Genomic DNA, 25414 nt, shown 5'->3' on the forward strand with positions numbered 1-25414 from the left:
GATTAAGTTCTTGGGACAATTATTATATTCATTCCAAAAACACATCTTTTCCAGCATTCTGACTTCACTAAATGTGAGCTGTGTCCTGAATCAGTGGTGTGTCTCTACTGTTCACTAACGTTTTGTGATGTGAATAATGGTGTGTTTTACAGGTGATCTCATCTCATTTTTTAGGGTGTTTTCTTAACTAAATATAAATAATGTTAGTTTTATGGTCCACAAGAACACATTAAGTTAAGTCATAACAGCATGTTTTAAGGTATATTTTCCAGAAAAATTCTTCCTGTTCTACTTCAGTTTGTATTTCTTAAAAAATATGAGAGATCAGAGTGGGTTGGGGTTTTTTTTTGTTCTTTGTTTTTTTTTTTTTTGTTTTGTTTTGTTTTGTTTTTTTGTTTTGTTTTGTTTTTTTTGTATTTTTTGGTTGGTTGGTTGGTTTTTTTTTTGTTTGTTTGTTTGTTTTTTGAGACAGGCTTTCTCTGTGTAGCCCTGGCAATCCTGGAACTTGCTCTATAGACTAGGCTGGCCTCGAACTCAGAGATCCGCCTGACTCTCACTCCCAAGTGCTGGGATTAAAGGATTAAAGGTGTGTGCCACCACTGGCTGGGGCGAGAGATCAGAGTTCTACGGGGTTTGGGTTTTTTATTGTTGTTTTGGTTTGTGTGTTTGTTTATTTGTTTTGACGACTTTATTTTTATTTTATTTGCATTAGTGTTTTGCATGCGTGTATGTCTATGAGGGTGTCAAATCCCCTGGAACTGGAGTTACAGTTGTGAGCTACCATGTGGGTGCTGGGAATTGAACCCAGGTTCTCTAGAACAGCCAGTGCTCTTAACCACTGAGCCATCTCCCCAGCCCCTCTAAATGGTTTTTATCTGATTCCTCATCTGCCAACCAGTAGGTTTTGTTTGTTTGTTTGTTTTTTAATTAAATTTTTTGTAAGCATTCTGTAATTCAAGGCTGACTTTATTACAAGCTTCATTTAATTAAAAGTCTGCTTTATTACAAGCTTCTTATTTAACCACATAAAACATTAAAACGTTAGTATTTTCAGAAACTTGGACCTTTTTACTATAAAGTGCATGAATATTTAACTGTTTCCATAAACTCACTAATACAGTTGGTCTCATGCCATCATAAGGTAGGTAATGGGGCTGAGGGTATAGCTTAGTGGTAGGACACGTGCCTGTCATGTGTGAGCCCTGGGTTAAATCCCAACAGTACCAAAGAAAGAAGAGGATGAAAGTAACAGAGCTCATAGACTTAAGACCACATAGCTAGTTTGTGTTTCTTGAGGGGTTTTGGTGTTCTTTTTCATCCTTTGTTTATTTTTCATCTTTTTAGTTTGTTGTTGTTTAGTAGAGCTCAAGTTCATTACATCTGAATCTATGTCTAGTAATGCCTTTTCCACTCTTCTGACTTTGTTCTTACGGAAAGAGAAAAAATAATCCTACCATGATGATCTCATGGTTTGTATGTACATACATTATCATTAATCTGTTAAACATAGAGTAAAAGACAAGCTTTTAAAATGTATTTCAGTGAATCGCAAAGGAAGAGCTTCACATCATCTGGACCTCATTCTTCAGTAAGGAATTTACAGGATCCAAATGCATTTGCAGTAGAAAAAGTAAGTGACCTTCCCAAAATATGCAGCTTGAAATATTCTCAAATTTAAAAACATTGAAGTATATATAAATAGTTATGTGTTTATGAATTTGGATATGAGTGTGAGAACAACAGAATTGCCTTTGGCTTTCCTATTGAATAGGGAATTTTAACTGGAAAGTAGTACTTAGAGAACACACACATGGCAAATGCACCAAGTGAAACTTCTTTGTGATTGATTGCCAGATCCTGCGATTTAATTGAGCATTTTACCAGGATCAGATAATTGCACAATGAAGTGTAAAACTGCATTTTTGACACACTGGAGACCAAGTTGGTGCAAGATCTCTGACAACACTTCTGAATTGCAAAATCTGTGTTCAGGCCTGAGTGTGGTGGGGGCACCAGAACTTGTGTTTGTACTTATAGTTATCATAACTACTGCTATGGATTAGGTTTTGTGGCATTTTTGTTTTCATTATTTATTTAGAGATGACGTCTTCTTATGTTGGTCAGATTGAACTCAAACTCTTGACTCCAATTTATAATCCTACCTCAGGCTCCCAAGTTGCTAGGACAAAGCATTGATTTTGGTTTTTAGTAAATAATGTAATATTCTTTTCTATCCTTTTACTAATATTGATTTTCTTTTTCAGCAAATGGTTATTGAAAATGCAAGAGAGAAAATATTAAGCAACAAATCTCTTCAAGAAAAACTAGCAGAAAACATAAATAAGTTTTTGACTAGGTGAGCTGTATGATTCAAATCTCTGATTGTTTTTGCCTACCCACCCAACTGCACTAACGGTTTTCCTTTCTGTGCTACAGTGATAATAGTATTGCTCAAGTACCTAAGCAAACAGACAGCAACCCGACAGAGCCAGAAACTTCAATTGATGAACTCCTAGGACTTCCGGTATGGGTAGATGTGTGTGTAAGGGTATGAGTGTATGAGAGAGCTTTGGGGGGTGTTGTGTATTAGAACTAAATGGCATTTTATTTTTACTTTAAAATCATTGCCAAAAATTATATGTATACAATCTAATTTAAAGTAATTAAAATAAATTGTACATCACATATGTAATCTGTTTCTGAACACATTTGAGCAGTGAACATATTTCAAAGACTCATTTAAATAGTAAAAATGGTGAAATAGTTTTCTAACCCTTCTAATAGCTAACCTGCTATACAGATATTAATGCAGCTTTATTATACACTAAAAAATGATTCATGGATTTCTAAGTATTCAGTTCTTGCAGATTCACTACATGGTTCCTTTGTATTTAATAAACAGTACTCTATAGTCTTGCCTTTCCTACATCACTAGGAACTGAGTAGTAATTTAAAGATACTGAAATAGTATGTTAAATATGACTTTCATTCATCGTGTACCTTCTAACAAACTGATCCTAAATGTAGTGTTTCTCAATCCTAATGTCCAGTTTCCCTCCCTAATATTAGTTGTCATGCGTGATCTGTATGTGTTGGCGATGCTTCTCGCTGTTGTTTCATGACCTTTCACTTCCAACATTTGGGCTTTTTTCCCTTGCTGACTATATGTGGTACATTGCTAATTTTCATAATTTCATAACTGCCTCTTCCTGAGTTGAAGACCTCATTTATTTTCTCTTTAAAGTCATTCCCCGAATTTCAGCCATAGAATTCATCTAGTCTGTAATATCTTTGTATATTCAGTAATTGAGACGTTGGTTATCTCTTGGTGATAGATTCTTTGTTGGTTTCTTATATCTGTTCATTTGGGTCTATTTTCCAGTTTTATTTAGGGGTGGTTCTTACTTTTAAGGGTTGCATCTCTACAACACTCAAAGGTAGAAAACAAACTACTATAACAACAACAACAACACCAAATCAAACAAGATACAGAAAAACACTCAACTAAAGCCACATCACTAAAGACCATAGAACAGAAAATGACAGAACTAATGTAGTGTATTATAAAGTAAAAAATTAGTAACAGCAAATGTAAAAATAATAAGTCAATGAATGAAGGATAGGGGAAGGGGAGAAAGAAAAGTTAAATAAAACAATGGGAAAGAAAGTTCTAAAAAAGTTTAATACTAGTGGTTTTAAAAAACTCAAGCCAGGCCTGGTGGAGTACACCTTTAATCCCAGCACTCAGGAAGCTGAGGTAGGAGGAGTTAAATGTCAGGCTGGTCTAAACATTGAGTTCCAGGACAGCCAGGATGACATAAAGAAAACTTTATGTCAAAAATAGGTATAATATTGAGGGATTTAAAAAAAAAAAAAAGCAAAACCTGTTGCCTAGTACCAAAATAATATATGGGAAAAATCTGATGAATGTAAGAGGTGGAATAAAATTTTAAAAATAAAAGGGCTTGTTTTTTAGAGGTAGTCAAAATACTACTGAAAGTATAGTTAAACACAAGGGTGAGGAACTGAATTATTGCAGCATTTTCTTTATGGGGACTCTACAATTTAATCTGTGGGGTAGAAGTACAGGGTGGGAGTCTATTGGAGATGTCTGTTTCCTATGATTTAGGCTGGTCCTAATCAATACCGGATAAATGTCTTTTATCTAATATAGCTGTCTTTACTTCAGTAGCTTCCCTTAGTCTGTAGGCTGAGTTCTCCCACTCTGTCATTCATATACCCTAGGGTAGCCAGTGTTCTAGCTAGCAGGGGTCTTGGACTCTTTTGGGTCAGGGGAAAGCAAACCACACTGAGATCACTATAGGTGCACTGACCTCAGTACTTTGAAAACTCTATAGGCATTAAATATCCTGTCAATGGGACCTGACTGCGAACATGAAGTAATTTGCTGAAGCTTCAGGCTTCTCAGTCCTTACACAGTGAGCCTCATAGCAGATGGGTAGTTCCAGAGAGCCCGCTGACTTCAGGCTAACAACTACTTCCCACAGCTCTCTCACCCTGGGTATGAGGGAAGTCGATTCTAGGTTCCCTGACTTGTGATTATCCTTTGTTTTCAGGTCTCAGGTTACCTCATCTTAGTAGAATCCCTCTCTAGTGTCCACTTACAGCCCTCCACTTACAGATCTGGCAAGTGACAAAGTAGGCCTCTTATCCACTGCTAGCCTGGCACAAAAGAGGGCTCACTGTGGGGGGCCGTACCCCCGGAGTACCCCCGGAGTACTCTTGAGTAGAAGCACCAGGAAATATTAGTTAGAAGGATAGAGGGGAGAGAAAAAGTTAGAAAATACAGGATAGCCTTGAGAGGGCCTGGATCCTAATCCACTGGGCCCTGACTATCTCTGCCAAAGGGTATTTAAAGGAATGCCAAGGGGTGGAGCAAAAGACCTCTTCCCAGCACAGCCAAGTGCAGACCATCTCAGACACCTGCACTCAGGCCCGTGGTCCAGTCATCCTCTATGCAGACCCGCTGGGAAAAGCCATGAGGAAACCTGAATGGGCTCCAACACTCACGATCACACCAACACTCCCCCCAGCATTTGAGGACTCTGAGCACTGTAGATTTGTCTTGTGGATGTGGAGGACTGCCCATCTCTTTTTCACTCCTGCCACATGCTTAATTTTTGGGTGAGGCTTGTGTTTGCCTTCCCGACCCACCGTCGGAGGAGTTACCCTGTTACTCTGTGATATCAGGTGTCCTTCCACCCGTTCTCTTTGAATAGCGTCTGATTGTTCTTGTCCTGACTCTTCTCATAAACTACAGTTTCTAATCCACTAGCCCAGAAGTCTTATTTTCTTTTACATCAGTCTGTTCAAATCGCAAGGAATTTTCTTATAAGGAAATACTCATATGTAAAAGTCAACAGTAACATGAATAATTTCTCTATTATTAAAGCCATATTAATTCTGTTTGTTCAAGCCTTTATTTTTACTTTTCAGAGTGAAATCCACATGTCTGAAGAAGCAATACAAGATATATTGGAACAGACAGAATCAGACCCAGCGTTTCAGGCACTCTTTGATCTCTTTGACTATGGTACGTACACCATTTATTCTAGCAAGTAGACAGAATTTCTTCCACTTTCTTGAATTACTTAACCCAAATAAAGTAACATCACCCAGGGCTTCTGAAAATTTCCTATTTCATGCCAGCAAATAATGTATGGAGATGGGAACTTTATGTCTTTATGTTTACTTAGAAAAGTTCAGCTATAAAAATGGAGAATTGGGTTTGAGGTTTGGGTTTTGTTTTTGTTTTTTGTTTTTGTTTTTATTTTGACCAGTCAATGTGAGCTATGCTGAGTCAGTTACAATGCAGGTAAATATAATTGAGAGATCCTAAAAGAATAGAAAGTATTGAGCATTAAAGTCAGAACAGTCATAGTATCAGCATTCTTTATGAACTTGTTCCATGTGCAGATTCTTGGACCTTCCGGAAGATCTTAATAAACGTTTAACATTAAGAACCACTATTTGAACTAGAGAGATGGCTCGGTGGTCTGCTTTTCCAGAGGTCCTGAGTTAAATTCCCAGCACCACATGGTGGCGTCAGCCATCTATAGTGGGATCTGACGTCCTCTTCTGGGATAAAGTCATGCATGCACATAGGGTACTCATAAACATAGAATTTAAAAAAATCAGTCTTTAAAAAAAAAGAAAGAACCACCAGTTGAGCTGGGCAGTGGTTGCATACGCCTTTAATCCCAGCACTTAGGAGGCAGAGGCAGGCATATCTCTGAGTTTGAGGCCAGCCTAGTCTACAAAGTGAGTTCCAGGACATCTAGGGCTGTAACACAAAGAAAAATAAGGGAAGTTGGGTGAGAAAATCCTTGAATTTGTATTTGTGAGTGGCATATAAAGCAGCATATTAACAATTTTTAGGATAGGGTAGTAGGTAGTAGAGAATACCTATAATGATCCTTAGAGATTCAGAGGTAGAGGCTGGAAAATCAGTTCAGGGTCATCCTTGACTACAAAATAAATTCAAGGTCATCCTGGACTACCTGAGACCTTGTCTCAAAAAAAAAAAAAAAATGATTAAAATAAAACTTATAACATTTATTTAAGAATGGCAGTATTTGTGCTTTTTTTAGTATGGTCATTTAACTACTTTCCTATTCTCTTTAACAGGTAAAACAAAGAATAATAAAAATATATCACAAAGTGTTTGTAGTCAACAAATGGAAACTAATCCTAATATAGTCTTAGCTGAAGAAACTAATCTAGCAATTAAAAGTTCCTTTGAGACAGAAGAATCTGGTAAGATTTTTTATTTCATTAATTACATCAACCAAAATGTTAAAATTAGTTTCAAAATTCAGAAACAAAGTGCTGTTTTCATTAGAAATTATTGAAATTACTACAAAGTTCGTTTTTATGCTTAAAATTTTCTGCCCAATGAGAAAAATTATTGCCAGATCTCTAGTATTTTGATTAAAAGATTAGTTTTTCATACTCAATAGCTACACAATCTAGTAGTAAATAATATTGGCCAAATAACAAAATAATTTCAAGGCTCAGATTCTAATGCCTGATCTGTTAGGTTCATGTGTTAAGAGATTTTTTAGCTTTCTGAGTTGAACTGACAGTCAGTCAACAATTGTTTCAATGACATACAGTATGTGCTGATAGTCTTTTTTGTGTGTGTGTGGGTTTTTTTTTTTTTTTTTTTTTTTTTTTGGTTTTTCGAAACAGGGTTTTTCTGTGTAGCTTTGCACCTTTCCTGGAACTCACTTGGTAGCCCAGGCTGGCCTCGAACTCACAGAGATCCACCTGGCTCTGCCTCCCAAGTGCTGGGATTAAAGGCGTGCTCCACCACCCGGCTCTGCTGATAGTCTTGAATTTAGTTATTTGTAAATTTTGTAGGTTATCCTCCATCTCTACAACCCCACTGTCTTTATTCAGAGCCTTACAGTTGTCTTTCATGGAGTACCAATGTAGCATAGTTAGTCCATACATAGTAAACACTTTGTGAATTAAAGGAAAGCATGAATAAGTCAATATTAAAATTTTTTAATGTAGAATGTTTTTAAAGAAATACTGTTGTCGGGTATAACACAAATTTATAGAAGTGCATAATAAAATTGTGTATAGCTCTTTATTATGAAATCAAATCAAGAACTTGTCTGTGGAATCACCTCTCAAGTGAGAAATGGATCACTGCCAGCACAACAAAGAATCCTTTCAATAACTGCATCTCTGCTCCCTCCATCTCTGTTCTTCAGATAGCTTCCTCACTTCTAATAATTTGTTAAACTTTGTGCCTTTCTCAGTACCAACCACCTAAGTTTATTTAGTCTGTACAAGCTACGCCTGATCATCATTTCTCCTTACCTGTTTTGATTGATTGGTTGGTTGATTTTTGAGACAGGGTCTTTCTGTGTGGTCCTTGCTGTCCTAGAACTCACTCTGTAGACCAGGCTGGCCTTGAGCAGAGGGATCCACTAGCCCCTGTCCCATGAGTTCTGGGATTAAAGGCGTGTGCCACCATCACCACCACCATCACTGGGCTCCTTGCCTGTTTTTAAGTGCATAATAGCTTCCAGTTTTTTCACATCTTGTCTTCAAAAACTAGTTTTGGAATATCTTTCTTTGAGTTCATTGTTAATAACAAAGCTCAACTTTCCATTTCTTAGGCTGAACTATATTTGTGCATTCATGTGTGTGTGTGTTCACATCTAGAAGATTATGTTTCACTTAAGCTTTACCATAAACAAAATAAAACTTGTGATTCTACTGTTAGAAAGTCTTGCAAATTCATTAAGAAACCACTTCCAGGCTGAGAGAATGGCGCTTGTGGCAGAGTGTTTATTTAGTATAACACACAGTTTAATCTGTAGCACTGCTGTTTTTATTTAATGTCACTTATAATTCATTTGCGTGGCCTAACATAATTTCCCCTAACCTCTCCCTCAATACAGAATTAAGTGGGCTCTATACACAATATGATTTTTACCGGTTATGATAGTTTCAGGCATTTTTATGGATTTTTCCCTATTACATTTCCTTCCATATTTATTCAAATTGTCCAAATTTTGACTGCTATAAGACTCACTATATTGATGCTACATTGTTTCCTCTTAAAAAGATTCTTCTTTTAATCTCCCACTAGCCTTTTTCCTATACTCTTACAATTTTCCCCATGCCCTATTAGAATTTCTGTTCTGTGTGTTCTTTTCTAGCTGTCTTAATCTCTACAAGATCATTGAGTCACCTGTTCATAATTGCATTCTGGAGACATGTGCATGGTTGTCCTCAGTAAATATGTTAAATGTTATGTTATACACAGAAATTGTGTTAATTGTGTAAAGTGATCTTGATCCACCATTAAAAATAAGTCAGGCAAAATAAGGTCAGTAAACATGGCAAAATTTGAAAAGCCCATCATTCAGGAGGCTTGAAGCATAAGGATGGCTGCAAGTTCAAGGCCAGTGTGGGCTATACACAAAGTGAGACCTGTCTAAAAAACACGGAGAGGAGAAAAAAGTCTAGACAGGGAAGCAACACTAGCTCCACCATTGTTTAGAGCCAGCTTAGGGCATCTTGTCTTCTGGTAAGTACTGGATGTTCTTAAGCCTCTATACATTTTTCTTCTTTGGCATCTGTTTTCTTAGAAACTTGGGAAACAATTTGACATTTGTTAACTATGCATCAATCTTAAATTTACTGGTATGCCCAAGATTAGTATTTTCTTGGCAAAGTAGGTTGTACAAGAAAAGTGACTGCACCAGAAGCTAAACATACTCAACGTAACTTTCCATCACACTGGTGTTTTACAGATGGGCAATCTGGTCAGCCTCCATTTTGTACATCCTATCAAAATGAAGATGTATTATTAAGTGATTTGAAGAATGGCAACAACCACGATGTTCTTCAACAGGAATCCCAGGAAAATTTCTCCCAAATAAGCTCTAGCATTCAAAAAAAGGCCTTTAAAACAGCTGTACCTGCTGAACAGAAGTGTGCCCTTGACATTACCTTTGATTCTGTGTCTAATTTAACTGACTTTAACCAAAGAGGAAGCTCTGCTGAATGTAATGAACATTGTTCTGAGTTATACAGCAGTCAGATGCCTACTGAAGCTGAAGTGGCTGTGGAGGTTGAGAAGAACTCCTTGTCTCCGCCGGGTGTGTTGAGTGAAGCCCAGTTAGAGCCTGATCAGCCCGATGTGCCAGTTGCTTCATTTGCGTCTCTTGGTGGTGAAACCAATGATGAAAACTTAATTCTCTCGGGGAAAAACTCCCAACTTTTGTCCCAGAGTACTCCGTTAACTGAAAAGCCATCTAAAAGTCAATTCTGTGAAAATTCTAACAATATAATAAAAGTTAAAACTAATATCCATGGTTCTGAGTCACCAGATTCTAGTCAAACTCACAGCAGTAAAATTGAAGCTAATAGTGTATCATCAGCACAGCCACTTCCAGATTGCCAAGATAATTCTTCATTGGAAAGTAAAACCTCACCTGTGACTGTTGAAAGGTTAGGTTTAGATGTATCTGAACAAATAGAAATTCATCTTGAGGAGTCAGCCCCTTCAGATAAACAGCTATCTAATGGTTCAGCATCTGTTGACTTAAATCATATGGAAGACAAGACTGAGACACCTAAATCTGAGAACTCTCAAGAGCCTTCCTCTTCTGTGAAAGATGGAGATACTATTTTTCTCTCTTTGGGTGAACATAACAGCTGTGAAGAAGTTGCATTGGTTCCCCGAGAAGGTAATCCTGTGAAAAATAATCATTCGCTTCCTTTGGAATCTAGTGGTTCAGTGGGGGGTTCTCCTGAGATCCAAAATATTGATGGTAAACCTAGCAAAGACTCAGTGGAGGTAGATGCATCAAGTATTGTCTCTCTCAAAATTATCATCAGTGATGATCCATTTGTTTCCTCAGATGCAGAGCTTAACAGCGCTGTATCTAGTATCAGTGGAGAAAACTTGCCAACAATAATTCTGTCTTCTAAATCTCCTGCCAAAAATGCAGAATTCGTTACATGCCTATCTTCAGAAGAAACTGCAAGTGCTGTTGTATCTGTTGAAGTAGGAGATTCTGGCCCAGTGGAGCAGAACCTTTTAGTGCTGAAGCCTGAGGAACCTGTAGTAAACAACCCTCAGAATGAAGATGGCATTGCTTTCTCAGCCAGTGTTGCACCTTGTGTTCCGAAGGACGGAGGGTACATACAGTTGATGCCCACCACAAGCACAGCATTTGGCAATTCAAGTAACATTTTGATCGCTACCTGTGTGACTGATCCAACAGCCTTGGGACCAGCGGTCAGTCAGTCTAATGTAGTGGTATTGCCTGGGAGTTCTGCACCTATGACTGCACAGCCTCCTCCACATCAGTTACAGACACCACCAAAGTCTAACAGTGTATTTGCTGTCAACCAAGCTGTGTCACCAAACTTTTCACAAGGTAACTCTAAGAGCAGATTGGAGGTGAGCTGGGGCTAGAGTTCCGTGGAAAAGCACTTGTATAGCATGTGCAAGGCTGTGGACTCCCATCTCCCAACACTGAATGAAAAGAGATGTGTGTGTGTGTGTGTGTGTGTGTGTGTAATTTACATATGTGTGTGTGCATACATATTTTGGAGCTTCTCTGGAATCTTAATTTTCTTGTGTAAAGTCACTGACTGGGAGATAATATAGGTAGTTCATATGACAAAATACTATGCAAATAATTGCTTATGCCTCTTTCTTGCTACCCAATTCAGCCAGATTTTGTTTAAATCTGGTAGGCTATAGCTTTTTTTTTTTTTTCCTTTGTGCAGTTTTTAATATACAACACTAAGCTGTGAAAAGAAAGCCTAATTCATTGCATAGCTGTATACATAACTCAGTGTAGCAGGATATTTACTTTTATTACAGTCATAGTTCTTTCAGGGGGGAGTTTGAGACAGGGTTTCTCTGTGTAGTCCTGGCTGTCCTGGAACTTGCTCTATAGACCAGGCTGTCCTTGAACTCAGAGAGATCCACTTGTCTCTGCCTCCCAAGTGCTGGGATTAAAGGTGTGTGCCACCACCACCTGGCGCAATAGTCATAAGGAATTTATTGTTTAGAGAGGCTTTCAAGAAAACCTGAATTTTTTTTGTTTTTTGTTTTGTTTTGGGGGACAGAAAGGTTTTCCTCTGTGTAGCTTTGGAGCCTGTCCTAGAACTCAGTAGACCAGGCTAGCCTCGAACTTCAGAGATCCTCCTGTCTCTACCTCCTGAGTGCTGGGATTCAAGGTGTGAGCCACCACCACCCAGCTGAAAACCTGAGTTCTGTAAAACCCTTTGTAATTTCTCGTGTTCTGATGGTGTTTGGGAATGATCCAAATCTTTAGAGACTCCAGAGGGGCTCTTGTATGCTGTCTTTATTGTATGCTGGTTTACATGCGGTTAGTAATTGTATCAGTTGATTTATGTTTCTTGGAGATAAGAATTTACACATTTTCACATACATTCCTATGTGTACTGATTTATAGACAATGGAATTTGATTAAATGTTATCAACTAAGTATTAAGGAATCTATTTCAAGGGCTATTTCAAATGAGGTAAAGGAGAGGCCAGAATTACTGCAGAATATGAAGCTTGAGTTAAGGTTTAGAGAAATGAGATAAGATTTGAAACCAAGGAAAGTAGAATAAGCATTCGTGGATGTTTGGGAAACTGGCAGGTTTGCGTGAAAATAAGATGAATCTGACAGGGGTAGTTAGTGTATTAGGAAATGGTGCGTTCACAGACCAGGACTAAATTACTATAGCTTTTCTTGTGGTTGACTCCTAAGGACCATGTATGCACTATAGTTTTCTCTTGGTAGTTTAATCTGGTTACAAAAGTATATTCTTTTTTACCAATACCATTAAGATACAATACATTGGGTAAAATATTAAGGACTATAAATACTCACTTAGAATCCAAGTTTTCTGATACAAGATTCAAATATAAAACATTTGCTACTCAGTTTCCAACTCCAATCTTCTTTGTTAGAAGAATCCGTATGTAATAGATCTTCTAGCCATAGAGTCCCAAACTCTGGATAATATTGCTAAATGCCCTACACCTTAATATTTCTTAACTCAAAAATCTATAAACAAGATTGTCTTAGTTATGGTTACTACTGTTGTGATGAAAACAATGACCAAAAGCAACTTTGGTGGGGGAAAGGGTTTATTTCATTCACAGTTCCATATAACAATTTATCATCAAAAGCAATGATCACAGGAACTCAAGGCAGAGACCTGGAGTCAGAAATTGATGCAGAGAACATAGAGGGGTGCTGCTTACTGGTTACCCCCATGCTGGCTTATTATGTCTTGCTCAGCCTGCTTTCTTATAGAATCACAGATCTATAGCTCAGAATGGCACCACCCACAATGGGTTGGGTCCTCCCACATCAATTACTGAGAAAATGCCCTACAGACTTGCCTACAGCCTAATCTTATAGACACAGTTTCTCACTTGAGGTTCCCTCCTTTCAAATAACTCTAGCTCATGGCAAGTTGACATAAAACTAGCCAGGACAGTTGACACACAAACACATCAGTGTTAAGTCATAACCTTTGTCTTCTTGTTCTTCCCAAAGATCACACATCAATATCAACATTACAGTATAAACATTCCAAATTTTTAAAGTCCCTTGGTCTTTAAAAATTCATTCTCTTGCAGTTGGAGAAATGGCTCAGTGGTTTTAAGAGCACTAACTGTTCTTCCAGAGGACCCAGCTTCAATTCCTAGCACCCACCTGGCAGCTCACAACCGCCTAACTTCAGATTTGGCACCTCAAACAGACACGTGCAGCAAAGGGCAACATAAAAATAAAAATTCAGTCTCTTTTTTTTTTTTTTTTTTTTTTTTTTTTTGGTTTTTCGAGACAGGGTTTCTCTGCGTAGTTTTGCGCCTTTCCTGGAGCTCACTTGGTAGCCCAGGCTGGCCTCGAACTCACAGCGATCCGCCTGGCTCTGCCTCCCGAGTGCTGGGATTAAAGGCGTGCGCCACCACGCCCGGCTAAAATTCAGTCTCTTTAAAATAGGCCATCTCTTAAAATCCAGTCTTTTAAAATTCAAAGTCTTTGGCTTACACTTTTTTTGTTTGTTTGTTTTTGTTTTTAATTTTCCGGAGCTGAGGACCGAACCCAGGGCCTTGTGCTTGCTAGGCAAGCGCTCTACCACTAAGATAAATCCCCAATCCTTTAAAATTCAAAGTCTTTGAATTGTGTGCTTGTCAAATCAAAAATAGTTACTTCAGGAGGGAAGAACCAGGACACAGTCACAATCTGAACAAAGCAAAACCAAACTCAACAATATAAATCATTCAATGTCTGATGTCTGAAATTCACTCATGATCTTCTGGGCTCCTCCAAAGTGACCCAAAGGGCTTGGGTCACCCCTCAGACTCTGTCCTTGCAGCACACACAGCTTGTCTTCTAGGCTATGGCTGGCTACACTCCACCACTGCTACTATTCTTGGTGTTCCTCCCATAGTGCTGGCATCTCCAAAAATGCTGGGGTCCCTTGCTGCAACTGAGCTGCACTTTCAACGATAGCCTCTCCTGGGCTCTCTTCAGGGACTCCAGTCCTGCCATACAGTGCCAAGCCTCAGCTGTTCTCCATGACCCCTTCATGGCTTCAAAACCCGTACCATCTGGGTGACTCTTATGCTACCAAGATTGGCTACCAGTATGAGGTACAACCTTGGCTGCTTCTGGAACACAGCTTCTGTGTGCTGACCCCATGGAAATACTTCCCAGAGGACTTCACCTCAGTGATGCTAGTCTCTTAGTCACAGCTGATTTTCAGCACCAACTGTCCCAGCAAAGCAAAGATTTTACTTCAGAAGTTCTGGGCTCTCGTTAATCACAGCTGATTCTTCAGCTCCACCTGGCAGACACTATAGATTTCTTCACACAAAAGGCCCGGTACAGTCTTTTCTTCCCTCTGAAACTTAGCAAGCCAAGCCTTCATCGTCTGCACTGCACTTAACATTCTTATCTTCCAAGCTCTTAGAGAACAGCTTGCTGGGCTCTTAGCATCTATCCCAAAGTCCTTCTGCAGTCCTCCCCGAGACGTGTCAGGTCTGTCACAGTAATACCCGACTCCTAGTGTCAGCTTCTGTTTTAGTTAGGGTTACAATGACCCGCTTGGGGAGGGAAGGGTTTATTTCATCCCATATGGAAATATAGCAGCAGTTCATCATCAAAAGCAGTGAGGGCAGGAACCTGGAAGCTGGAGTTGATCCAGATTGTCAGGAAAGATTTGGTCATAGAATTTGTTTCAAAATACTGATTACTTTGTCATTTATTTTTGTCAAAAGGTTTAGTGAAGGAAACCTGATTTTAATGAGAATTGTTTTCTAGGATCTGCCATCATAATTGCTTCTCCGGTCCAGCCTGTACTTCAAGGAATGGTGGGAATGATACCTGTGTCTGTAGTTGGACAGAATGGAAGTACATTCTCTACTCCTCCTCAGCAGGTAGCATTTATGAACGAAAAATAGTGTGAGGAAGCATTCCAAACAGCATAGTTAATTGTTTGTATGTTTCACCTTCTAGGTCCTTCACATGCCTTTAGCAGCACCTGTTTGTAACAGAAGTATCACTCAGTTCTCCATTCCTCAAAAATCTCAGAAGGCTCAGGGACTCAGAAACAAGCCTATTACAGGTACTTGTTAAAAAGTTCAAATCAATTTTGTGTCTGTTAAGCAACAACTGAATGTTTCTTGCTCTCGCGCTCGCTCTCTCTCTCTCTCTCTCTCTCTCTCTCTCCCTCCTTCCCTCCCTCCCTCCCTCCCTCCCTCCCTCCCTCCCTCCCTCCCTCCCTCTCTCTCTCTCTCTCTCTCTCTCTCTCTCTCTCTCTCTCTCTCTCTCTCTCTCTCTCTCTTTGAGACTGGGTTTCTCTGTGTAGCCCTGACTGAACTCATAGAGATCTGCCTGTCTCTGTCTCCTGAGTGCTGGAATTAAAGGCTTGTGCCTCCTACATCCCACAAATGTTTTCTTTTTGAATACCTTTTACATCCCTAATAAGCAGTCCTCCTTCCCTACAAGCAAGCGGTTTTTGATTGGACAGCTTTGATTCTGGTGAATCCCTTTGCTTTACTGAATACTTTAGCTTTTATCCATTGCTCCTCAGTATGTTCTTTGGAGCTGTGTAAGAGCATACTCCCTAATTTCCCAAACAGTTTTGAAATGTTTAACAAAGTTTGCATAGTGTCTTCTCTTGTTCCCTACTTTCACCAGTGGTCCTACCAACTCTTGACTCATGTCAAAAAACTGAGTTACTCTTAACACACTTAACACTTAACACTCTTAGCTCACATATTCGTGATTGTATATCTATATTAGTGTCCTACCCTGGTTTGGTTTTGTTTTTTTAAGATCCTCAGTTTTCTGGTTCATCCTGTATTTGTTAGTTGAGTTATATCCCCACCCCATACACATTGGAATATTTGACTTCCTACCTAAACATTTCAGTAATTCCCTCTTGCTCACAGGATAAAATTGAAGCTCCTGGCCCAGGGTGGTGGCAAACTCTATAACCCACATGTGGGAGACTGAAACAAGAGGCTATACCAGGCTGAACAGTTAATGAGACCCTTCTTGAGAAGGGAAAGGGAGTGAAGGAATTCCCTCACCTAAGCATGCCCTATGAGTCCTCTGGATTTCACTGGAGTGTGTTGTAATGTCTCCCTTTTTACCTCCAATGTTATTGACTTGGAACTCCCTGTGTCGTCCGTCCCGTGTCGTCCCTGCCCCCCCCCCTATTGTTTGTTTTGGCTTAGTCTGGCCTAGGAGCTTTTCAGTCTTGTTAATCTTTACAAAGAATCAGCTCTTTGTGAGATCAATTCTTTATATTATTTTAGTCCCTGATTCTGCCTTGATCTTTATTATTCCTACCATCTGCTTTATGCATTTGAGTTTGTTTGTTTGTTTGTTTGTTTGTTTGAAACTTGATACATCCTTGTTATGTGACTACTCTGGAGAGATATGAACTAATGTCTACTTGCCCCAGATAAGGAACCAGGAAACTGACCATAGACCAGAATCTATCTGGTGAACCAATGAGCTCTTTTGGATTTACTTACAGGAATTTGGGTAAGGGTTACTAACAGCAACAATGACTCAGACAGCTGTTTATCACAAAAGCCCATGCAAGCTTGGGTGACAGCTTACAGAATCTAGAAACCTGGCCAGGTGGTTGGTGGCACATGCCTTTAAGCAGACAGATCTCAAAGTTGAAGCCAGCCTGGTCTACAGAGATAGTGAGTTCCAGGATAGCCAGGGGTACATAGAGAAACACTGTCTCAAACTGAACCCCCCCAAAAAAAAAATAAAAAAGAAAAAGAAAAGGAAAAATTGTTAAGTTCCTGAAGAAGTCCCACAGAAGACCACCATCCGTGTATGAACATCAACAAGAACATTTATTTTGCTAGCATGCTAGAGCCATCCATTCCACACAAAGGCAAAATGGTGACAACCACAAGAGGGACATGTGGGCTCCTTTTAAGCACAGCTAAGGGTCCTAGGCCAGTTAGGTCATCTCCGATATGATTGGCTAAAGCAAGTGGCAATCATATTAGTACATTTTAATTGGCCAGGGCTAGTAGGAGTTGGCTAAGGCTACAATTTTTCCATTGGAGAGCAGGCCTGGTACTGCACATACCAGGCCTCCTTGTCCTTGCTGTCTGGGGTGTTGGAGATTGATTATCCTTTGGTTCCAAAAATCAGGGACCAAGGCCTAGTTCTGAACTGAGTTATTAGGGCAGGTTGTCATATTTTCCTGGCCCTTTCAAAAATATAGAACCTTTGAAATTAGCATCTATTAGTTACAGTGGAACTTCTGGCAGTGCTGTCTTGGTTGATGTAATATATCCTTTCCTGCTTTTCTGACTTGAAGAGTTGTTAGCAAGAGACCTCCTGTCATTTTGATGTTTCTACCTCTATGTGGGTTACAGCTTTTACTGTTATTTCTTTGTTCTGAAATTTTGAAAATTTGGCTATTTTTTGTTGTAGGATTGTTCTTTTTTGGTTTTGGTTTTGGGGTTTTTGTTGTTGTTTGTTTTGTTTTCTTATTTTAAACGTTTATTTATTTTATGTATATGACTGTTGATCTGTTTTTGAAATGGGACTCTGAAATCTTTTTAAAATAAACGGATGTCAGTATTTAAATAGTCAAGTGAGGGGCTGGAGAGATGGCTCAGAGGTTAAGAGCACTAGCTGCTCTTCCAGAGGTCCTGAGTTCAATTCCCAGCAACCACATGGTGGCTCACAACCATCTGTAATCTGGTGCCCTCTCTGGCCTGCAGGCAGAATACTGTATACATAATAAATAAATCTTTAAAAAAAAATAGTCAAGTGAAATTAACTGGGAGAGGGGAACAGTAAGGAAAATGAAGTATATGGGTTAGAGGTGTGGAAGCAACAGAGAAAATATTGTATGTTAGGTTTAAAGAAAGAAAGGACAAATATAAAGCCTTAAGTTTCACTTGAACTCTTAAAAGTACAGAAGTACAAATACTAAAAAGTAATAACAAAAAGGAAAAAAATTGAGGTCAAAGATTAAAATACAAACTAAAATTGATAGAAGTATACTCTCAGTCAGCATTTCTTCCTGATGGGGAGCGCCTTCTGGTTTACTTAGTTCAGTCTAAGGATGCTGTAGCGTTTTGCCAAACGGCCTAGACTGCTTCTCCCTGCTCTTGCCAGGGCGGGGGCTGTTGAGAATCAGATTGAGACCCCTTACTACACCTCTGCTTCAATCTCCAGTCTGCTGCGTGAAGTCTGTGAGTCCCATCAGGATGTCCAGCACATTCCCCATTCTGCTGCTTTTCCTGCACTCCCGGTGTCTGGCCTATCTGGGTAGTGGCAGGGGTGAAGAAATGGTGAGGGCCTTGTGCCCCTTTTCTGGTACCATATTTGTGGCTTGTTGGTCCACTGTCTTCTCCATCTACATTAAGTTCAGCCTCCAGTAGCTCTTGTCTCCTTAGCTCCTGTAGCGTCTGGTGCTCAGCATAAGCAGTGTGGTGTGGCTGGTAGACCAGCTGGCTTCTTTATGGAGAAAAGTTTATCTAGTCTTATCTCTACTTCATGGAGCGCTTTCTCTTGTTCTCCATTGGTGATTTTATTATTTTGACTTTCTTCCATCCAAATTCCAAGTCCCACAAATACCAGTTCTGATTTATCATAGCTCCTTCCCCCAAGGTGCTTTCTTAAACTTGAGTTATCTTGATCTAAGTACAGTTGACTTCCTTTCTCAGTTTCTTTGACATTTGCAGATTCAGTCAACCACAGGCAGAAGAATTTTGGAGTGTTGAAAACTACATTTGTGATGAACAGACTTTTCTCATCATTTTTCCCTGAACAATGTAATATTAGCTATTAACATATTTGTATTGTATCATATGAGTAACCTAGAGATAATTAAAGGATATCCTTAAGTTATGTGCAAGTACAACTCCATTTTTCTGTAAGGGACCAGGCCGTGTGCAGGTGTTAGTATCCATGGGGTCAGTTCACTCAGAGAGACTGGTAGAGAACTTGTAGCTCTTGAAGGCTGAATTCATGTTGGCCTGAAATTAAAGCAAATCACTTGGTCTTTATCTGGATAAAATGGTCCTTATCTCTATAAAATGGATGAGTATGTTGGAGAAAATGTAAATATTTAAAAAAGAAAATAGTATTGCCCGGTGGTAGTGGTGAACACCTTTAATCCCAGCACTTGGGAGGCTGAGGCAAGCAAATCTCAGTGAGTTCGAGGCCAGCCTGGTCTACAAAGTGAGTTCCAGGTCAGGACTGTTACACAGAGAAACCCTGTCTCTAGATAGATAGGTAGGTAGGTAGGTAGGTAGGTAGGTAGGTAGGTAGGTAGGTAGGTAGATAAGAAAATAGTGTATTTATGAAAGTGTTTTGTTTGTAAATTAGCTGTCATTTAAATTTTTTCTTGTGTAGTATTATCATCTAGCTCCTCTTTCAGAGGAATACATTCTTTCACAGATGTTTTTCTTTTCTAATGAATTAATTTATAATTCCAGGAAAACAAGTAAATAATTTGACAGATTTGTCCAGCCTTCCAGGAGCATGTCATATGCAAAGGTGAGGATAAAGTAGTTTGTATCATAGATAATTAAAATGCTCAAGTAACAGATTTCATGTTGCTAAAAATGAGATGTTTTATTTTCATTTCAGTAGAACTGAAGCTTCTGATAAGAATACAGCCACTGAACTTGGGAAAAAGTTAGAAGAGGTCACAATTCCCCTCTCAGCAGAGAGGGTAGCTCCTGCCAGCAAGCCATTTGAAAGTCATAGGCGTGTGCTCTGTTTCGATAGTACTGTTTCTTCTGTGACAAATGGCCAAGGGACACAATATAAGATGACCTCCCAAAACAAAGAAAAGAAGGAAACCTCCTTTCCTCATCTCGACTCAGCCATTGTGCCCTCCACCTTAAAACCGCCTCCTAATAATGCCATTAAAAGAGAGAGAGAAAAAACTGTGCCCAAGATTTTATCTAAATCAGAAACTGCCTTTAGCCGACACAGCACTGTGAAAGAAATTCAGTCTGAAAAGAAAGCTTTCCCCACAGAAGTGGCCCTTGAATCTTTCCATAAAGCAACAGCTAACAAGGAGAATGAGTTGTGCAGTGATGGGGAAAGGCAGAAGAGCCCAGATTCTTCAAAACTGCCTGGGGTGCAGCAGAATGGGAGCTTGCGGAATGAAAAAACTATAGCTTCACTGCAGGAGTTGACCAAAAAACAAGCCACATCCTCAAACAATAAAAGTGCTACTTCTATAGGTGGAACTGTGAAGGACCTAAAACAAGAGCAAAGTAAATCTGCTAATCCTTTAATTGGTGCAGAAATATTGCAGGATGTTCCACTGCACAACCCAGTAAATAGGATTGCTGATACTGATTTGCCAGTGCCCCGGACACCTGGCTCAGGGGCAGGGGAAAAGCATAAAGAAGACCCCAGTGACAGTATGAAGGCGCCCTCTAGTAGGCGCTTCGGTGAAGATGGCAGCATGCCCAGAATAATGGTCCCTCCTGTCACTGCAGACCTGCCTGCCTGCAGCCCAGCCAGTGAGACAGGCAGTGAAAACAGTGTGAGCATGGCTGCCCATACGCTTATGATTCTCTCTAGAGCAGCAATTGCTAGAACTTCGACAACTCCTCTGAAAGATAACACACAGCAATTTAGAGCATCTTCAAGGAGCACTACAAAAAAGCGGAAAATTGAGGAATTAGATGAGCGAGAGCGAAACTCCCGTACTTCTAGTAAAAATCTTGCAAATTCATCAGTACCAATGAAAAAGAAGAAAATCAAGGCAAGTTCGAAAGTTTTCATTTCAGTTTCACTCCTGTCCCTTCCTTCAGTGTTCACGTTAGATAGAGAGTTCAGTACTGTTTTGCTATAGCTGCTTGACCAGATGTGCCCTCAAGACCATACACTTAGTAGTGTTTCCCAGTCTCTCCCTCTCTCCCTCTCTCTCTCTCTCTCTCTCTCTCTCTCTCTCTCTCTCTCTCTCTCTCTCTCTCTATCAGCAGAGGACCAAACCCAGAGCTCTACCACTGAGGTAAATCCCCAACCCCTGTGTTTCCCAGTCATAATGATACAAGTTGTCTGTAAGGATCATCCTTAGGTGAATGTTTCTGTCAAGGTACCACCCAGGATTTTCCATGGGGATACATAAAATGTGAATTACCAAGTGAAACAGTACCTTACACTCTTTGACTTGGAGTTTTCTACATGTTTCCCATCTCTTCTGTAGTCTTTAATGATGGTTGACCTGGCAGGGCAGAAGAAAAACTCAGGTCCCCGTGTGTTTTCTTTCACCATGGTTGGCAGTAGTAAGGCAGTGAAGGAGAGTAGCAGTGGTAAATGCATTTCTCTAAGTTTGTTAGTGGACTCAGTAGACTGAAGCAGTATGTGATGCCATAGAGAAAGGGTAATAGGTGGGGGAAAGGGTGTCTAGGTTGGGTGCCCTGCAAGTCTGAGATTGAATTCTGTTTCAAGTGCTGTCATCCTTGTGACTGTCCATGGTTAGTCTATGGTCTCTTCTTCTGTGCTTCATCATTTAACATAAAATCATATATCTTACCCTTTGGTTTTATAGTCTACTACGTCAAAAAGCATCTCTATTCTTAATGTTTCAAACTAGGTGAGTGAGTGGTAGTCATTAATGTGTGTTAGCAAAGGGGTCATCTGGTAAAGGTGCTTGTCTTCAAGGCTGAAGATTATAGAGTTTGATCCCTAGCAACCATATGGTAGAAGCAGAAAAACTCCCAAAAACAGTCTTCTGACTTATACACACACACACGCACACAAAATAAATGAATTGGTATAATAAAATAGTATCTGTTAATAATGCTTTCTAAGGTCTATGGTTTGATAAAAATGACCACCTTGAAGGAAGCATGTTCTCATCTCAATATTCATATACATACTCTAGATTCATTTCTTGCCTTTTGCCCTAAACTAATATTTAATTACAATTAAAATGTATTTTAACATTGGGTTAATAAAACCTATCTTCCCTTCCCTGTAGAAATAAAATTCTAACAGACCCAAAAATGATGCAGTTTTAATGAACTCAATATAGTGTTTTAGGTGATTTACTAAGAGAGTTATATGGCCTAGAGTTTATTTGTTTTTCCTTCTCTCCTTTGTCTTCACAGAAAAAGAAGCTACCTAGTTCATTTCCGGCAGGAATGGATGTGGACAAATTCTTGCTGTCACTGCATTATGATGAGTGAACACCTGACATAGAAAACAATAGCTGTTTAAAACTAGTGTCCTTCAAACTGCGTGTAGGAAATGGAATAGTGACAGACTCTGCAAACATGACCTGCACTTTCAATGTACTGAGATTTCACTTTATATCTAAGTCATGCTGTTTCTAAAGCAGCTTCCTAGTTTGTAAATAGACGTTTTTGGTATATTTTTATTTTAGAAAAACAGAACATGTGCAAAAATGTAAAGCCAATCTGCAAAACTGTACAGCTTTGACAGTGTATATTGTACATGTGTATATTGTGTAGAAATAGAGCTTAAATCAGCCTGGTATTCCCACATTGTCTTGACTTCTGTGATGCCCAAGGCTTCTGGAGTAGTTTCTCATCTCCTTTGGAGGAAGATGGTGGTTATTCTTATAAATTACCTTCAGCCAATATTAATAAGACACTTAAATTTACAGCCACTACATAAAAAATAATAATGATAACCACCTCAACTGGTTAGGAAAATATCTAATCAGGAAGCAACAGTTTGGTGATTTTTTTTTCCCCCTAGAGTCAATATTTTATCACCCTTTCTCATAAGTTGCAGTAAAAACTATATTTCTGAAATTCTGTACTTTATTCCGATCATCTGCTCTCTTTGTTTTAAAGAGATTTTTATAAACCATTTATTAAGTGTTCTGATACTTCAATTTATAACTTCTTGAGATCTTTTACAGAACATTAAGTGGTTAGACTATTGAGCCATAAAAAACTGAGTTATGTAGTAGTTGAGATTTCTTGATTATATATAAACTTTCCCTAAGCACAGGGGATACAAAGAATTGCACTAATTCATAGAATTTTTCATACTAGTGACCAATGCACATTTAATTTAAATCTTGTATGTAAAAGCTTATGTGGAGGATTGTCTTCTGGTGTCTTTGAAAGTCATGTCCATCATAAGATGTAAAAATACAAATCATAGTTATATTGTAATTTAGTTTACCCTAAAGTGGGGTGTGTAAATAACTGTGTCTATACTTACCTATAGAACATTGTGTTCCTTAAAGTGTTGTAAATAGTTGCTCTCAAGGTCCTTAAGGGGAGTGAGAGGTGCCTTCTCTGTTGGATGGACTTACATAAACAACAGTCAAATTGAAAAGCTGGTTTAAACTTTAATGACAGAAATTATCATTAATACTTGACCAATTGTGCCTAGATATTGAAGTGTTTTTGTAAGTCCTTTATGTTTAAATATTGGTATATTCGGATTTTTTTTTTCCTACAAGTGTATATTTTATTAAAAAGTCACTTTCTTCAACCATTTTTTTGTACTGGGCCTTTAACAAATAAATCCATCCTACTGTAACAACAACAAAAAAGTTTTCAATATAAAAATTATGTCTTTTTAATTGCTAGACTTTACTGTACAAATTTATATTGTGAAATTTTTATATGACTGATCTATTCCTAAGGAACTAAATAATCATACAGGTAATGTTTACATAACTCAGCTTGGGTCTGTCCTACAGTTAGGTTTGAATAAATATATTTTCATTAACATTACAAGTTTGGATTTATATTGACAGTCCTATTTAGAAACTTTTGTTTAAATTTCTTTTCAGGTTAGTTAATTGTATTTTTCAGGAATTCACATAATGCAGAAAATTACAGATTTCCTTATTTAACTCAAATCTATGTGCTGAATATTGAAAATCCATATATAAGTTAACTCATGATTTTTTTAAATAGTTGTGTGAGTGTTTTCAATTAGTGTCTTTCATGTATTTCAACTGGCTTTGAAATCATTATATAGTCAAGAGTGACTTTGAATTCCTCTACCTCTTAGGTGCTAGTATTGTAGGATGCACCACACACATCTTCTTCAGGATACTCTTTCCTGTTCTTTGGTGGGGTTTTGTTGTTGTTTTGTTTTTTGAGACAGGGTCTCTAGGTAGCCCTGGCTGTCCTATGTGGACCAGGCTGGCATCAAACTCCCAAGATCATTCTGCCTCTGTCTCCCAAGTTCTGGGATTAGAGGTGTGTGTTACCATGCCTGGCCTGCAGGATTTTTAGTTAATTAGCCTGAACCACTAGATAGTTAAATCCAAAGATAATTTGCACATGTATACAACCAGAGGAGACTGTCAGGTATTTTTTTATTTCTCTGCCATTTTCCCTTAGGACAAGGACTCTCACTAGGCCCGGAGTTTAATGGTTTTAAGCTATGCTGGCTGGCCAGCAAATCCCAGCAATCCTCCTGTCTTTGTTTCCCACATCCAGCAGCAAGGGTACAAGTACACAGAGGCATTTACATGTATGTTGTTTACATGGCCGCTGAAGATCTGAATTCAGATCTCCATGCATGCACAGCAAACACTTAGCCACTAAGTCATCTGCTCTGCCTTCATTTTACTGTTTTTAGGTGTTACAAATAAAAACATCACTGAACATTTTTTTAAAGAAACATATACATTGTCATTTATTTCCTTGGGAGACTTTTTATCAGTTACATTTCTGCCAGCAAGTAGTTGTCTCTTCTAACCCATGTATTTATCCCATACCAGATGTATATTCAACTAAATCATTACTTATTTCTCTAGGCTTTTATTTATTTAACTTGTTTAAAATAGCAGTTGGCTTCTAATTCGTATGTGATTTGTTTGGGTAGCTGTGTGAAGAAATGACGGAAATGCTTTTCATCTGACTCTAGCCATTTGTCACCATTTGTTAAAATAAGCTGTCCTTTTCCATGATCGTTTGTAGTTCATCCTACTGGGACTTCACAATCTTACAGTTCGAAAATCTGAACGCTTCTGACAACCATCTCCTTGTTCTCAAGTTTAGTATAGAACCCATTTCATGGCAAAGTGTTATCAAGGGCCTGAGGCCTCTTGTTTGTTTTTTGTTTTTTCTTAAATAAATTTATTTATTTCTATTTTATGTACATTGGTGTTCTGCCATAGGTGTCAGGTCCCCTGGAACTGGAGTTATAGACAGTTGTGAGCTGCCATATGGGTGGTAGGAATTGAACCCAGGTCCTCTGGAAGAGTAGTCAGTGCTCCCAACTGCTGAGCCATCTCTCCAGCCCTAGCCTGAAGCCTCTTACAATCTTGTATTTCCTCCTATCTCTTTTACTATAAACGGAGTTTGCTTGATGTGTATGCTATTTTGTGATATATGGTACACACATTGTATTACTTTTTTAGA

At 38.8% G+C, this 25414-nt stretch overlaps 1 protein-coding gene across 3 annotated transcripts in view; it reads left to right on the forward strand.

Annotated features, from left to right (window-relative positions):
• Npat (nuclear protein, coactivator of histone transcription) overlaps window positions 1–23773 on the forward strand; it is a 40354-nt gene extending 16581 nt beyond the window's left edge. Inside the window, exons 8-19 of one of the 3 annotated variants that reach the window (XM_076576282.1) lie at window positions 1543–1630; window positions 2265–2356; window positions 2437–2524; window positions 5458–5554; window positions 6649–6777; window positions 9297–10235; window positions 10500–10931; window positions 14853–14968; window positions 15048–15156; window positions 19523–19583; window positions 19677–20811; window positions 22163–23773. In XM_076576282.1, the coding sequence (XP_076432397.1) occupies window positions 1543–1630; window positions 2265–2356; window positions 2437–2524; window positions 5458–5554; window positions 6649–6777; window positions 9297–10235; window positions 10500–10931; window positions 14853–14968; window positions 15048–15156; window positions 19523–19583; window positions 19677–20811; window positions 22163–22240 (3364 nt within the window). In that variant the 3' untranslated portion in view covers window positions 22241–23773. Of the gene's footprint in view, window positions 1–1542; window positions 1631–2264; window positions 2357–2436; window positions 2525–5457; window positions 5555–6648; window positions 6778–9296; window positions 10932–14852; window positions 14969–15047; window positions 15157–19522; window positions 19584–19676; window positions 20812–22162 lie in introns of all 3 variants that reach the window. The other 2 variants (XM_006972318.4, XM_015986769.3) reach the window with 2 other exon arrangements.
• Window positions 23774–25414: the final 1641 nt, after the last annotated feature.

This window comes from Peromyscus maniculatus, chromosome 7 (assembly GCF_049852395.1).
Source record: "Peromyscus maniculatus bairdii isolate BWxNUB_F1_BW_parent chromosome 7, HU_Pman_BW_mat_3.1, whole genome shotgun sequence".
Classification (NCBI taxonomy): domain Eukaryota; kingdom Metazoa; phylum Chordata; class Mammalia; order Rodentia; family Cricetidae; genus Peromyscus; species Peromyscus maniculatus.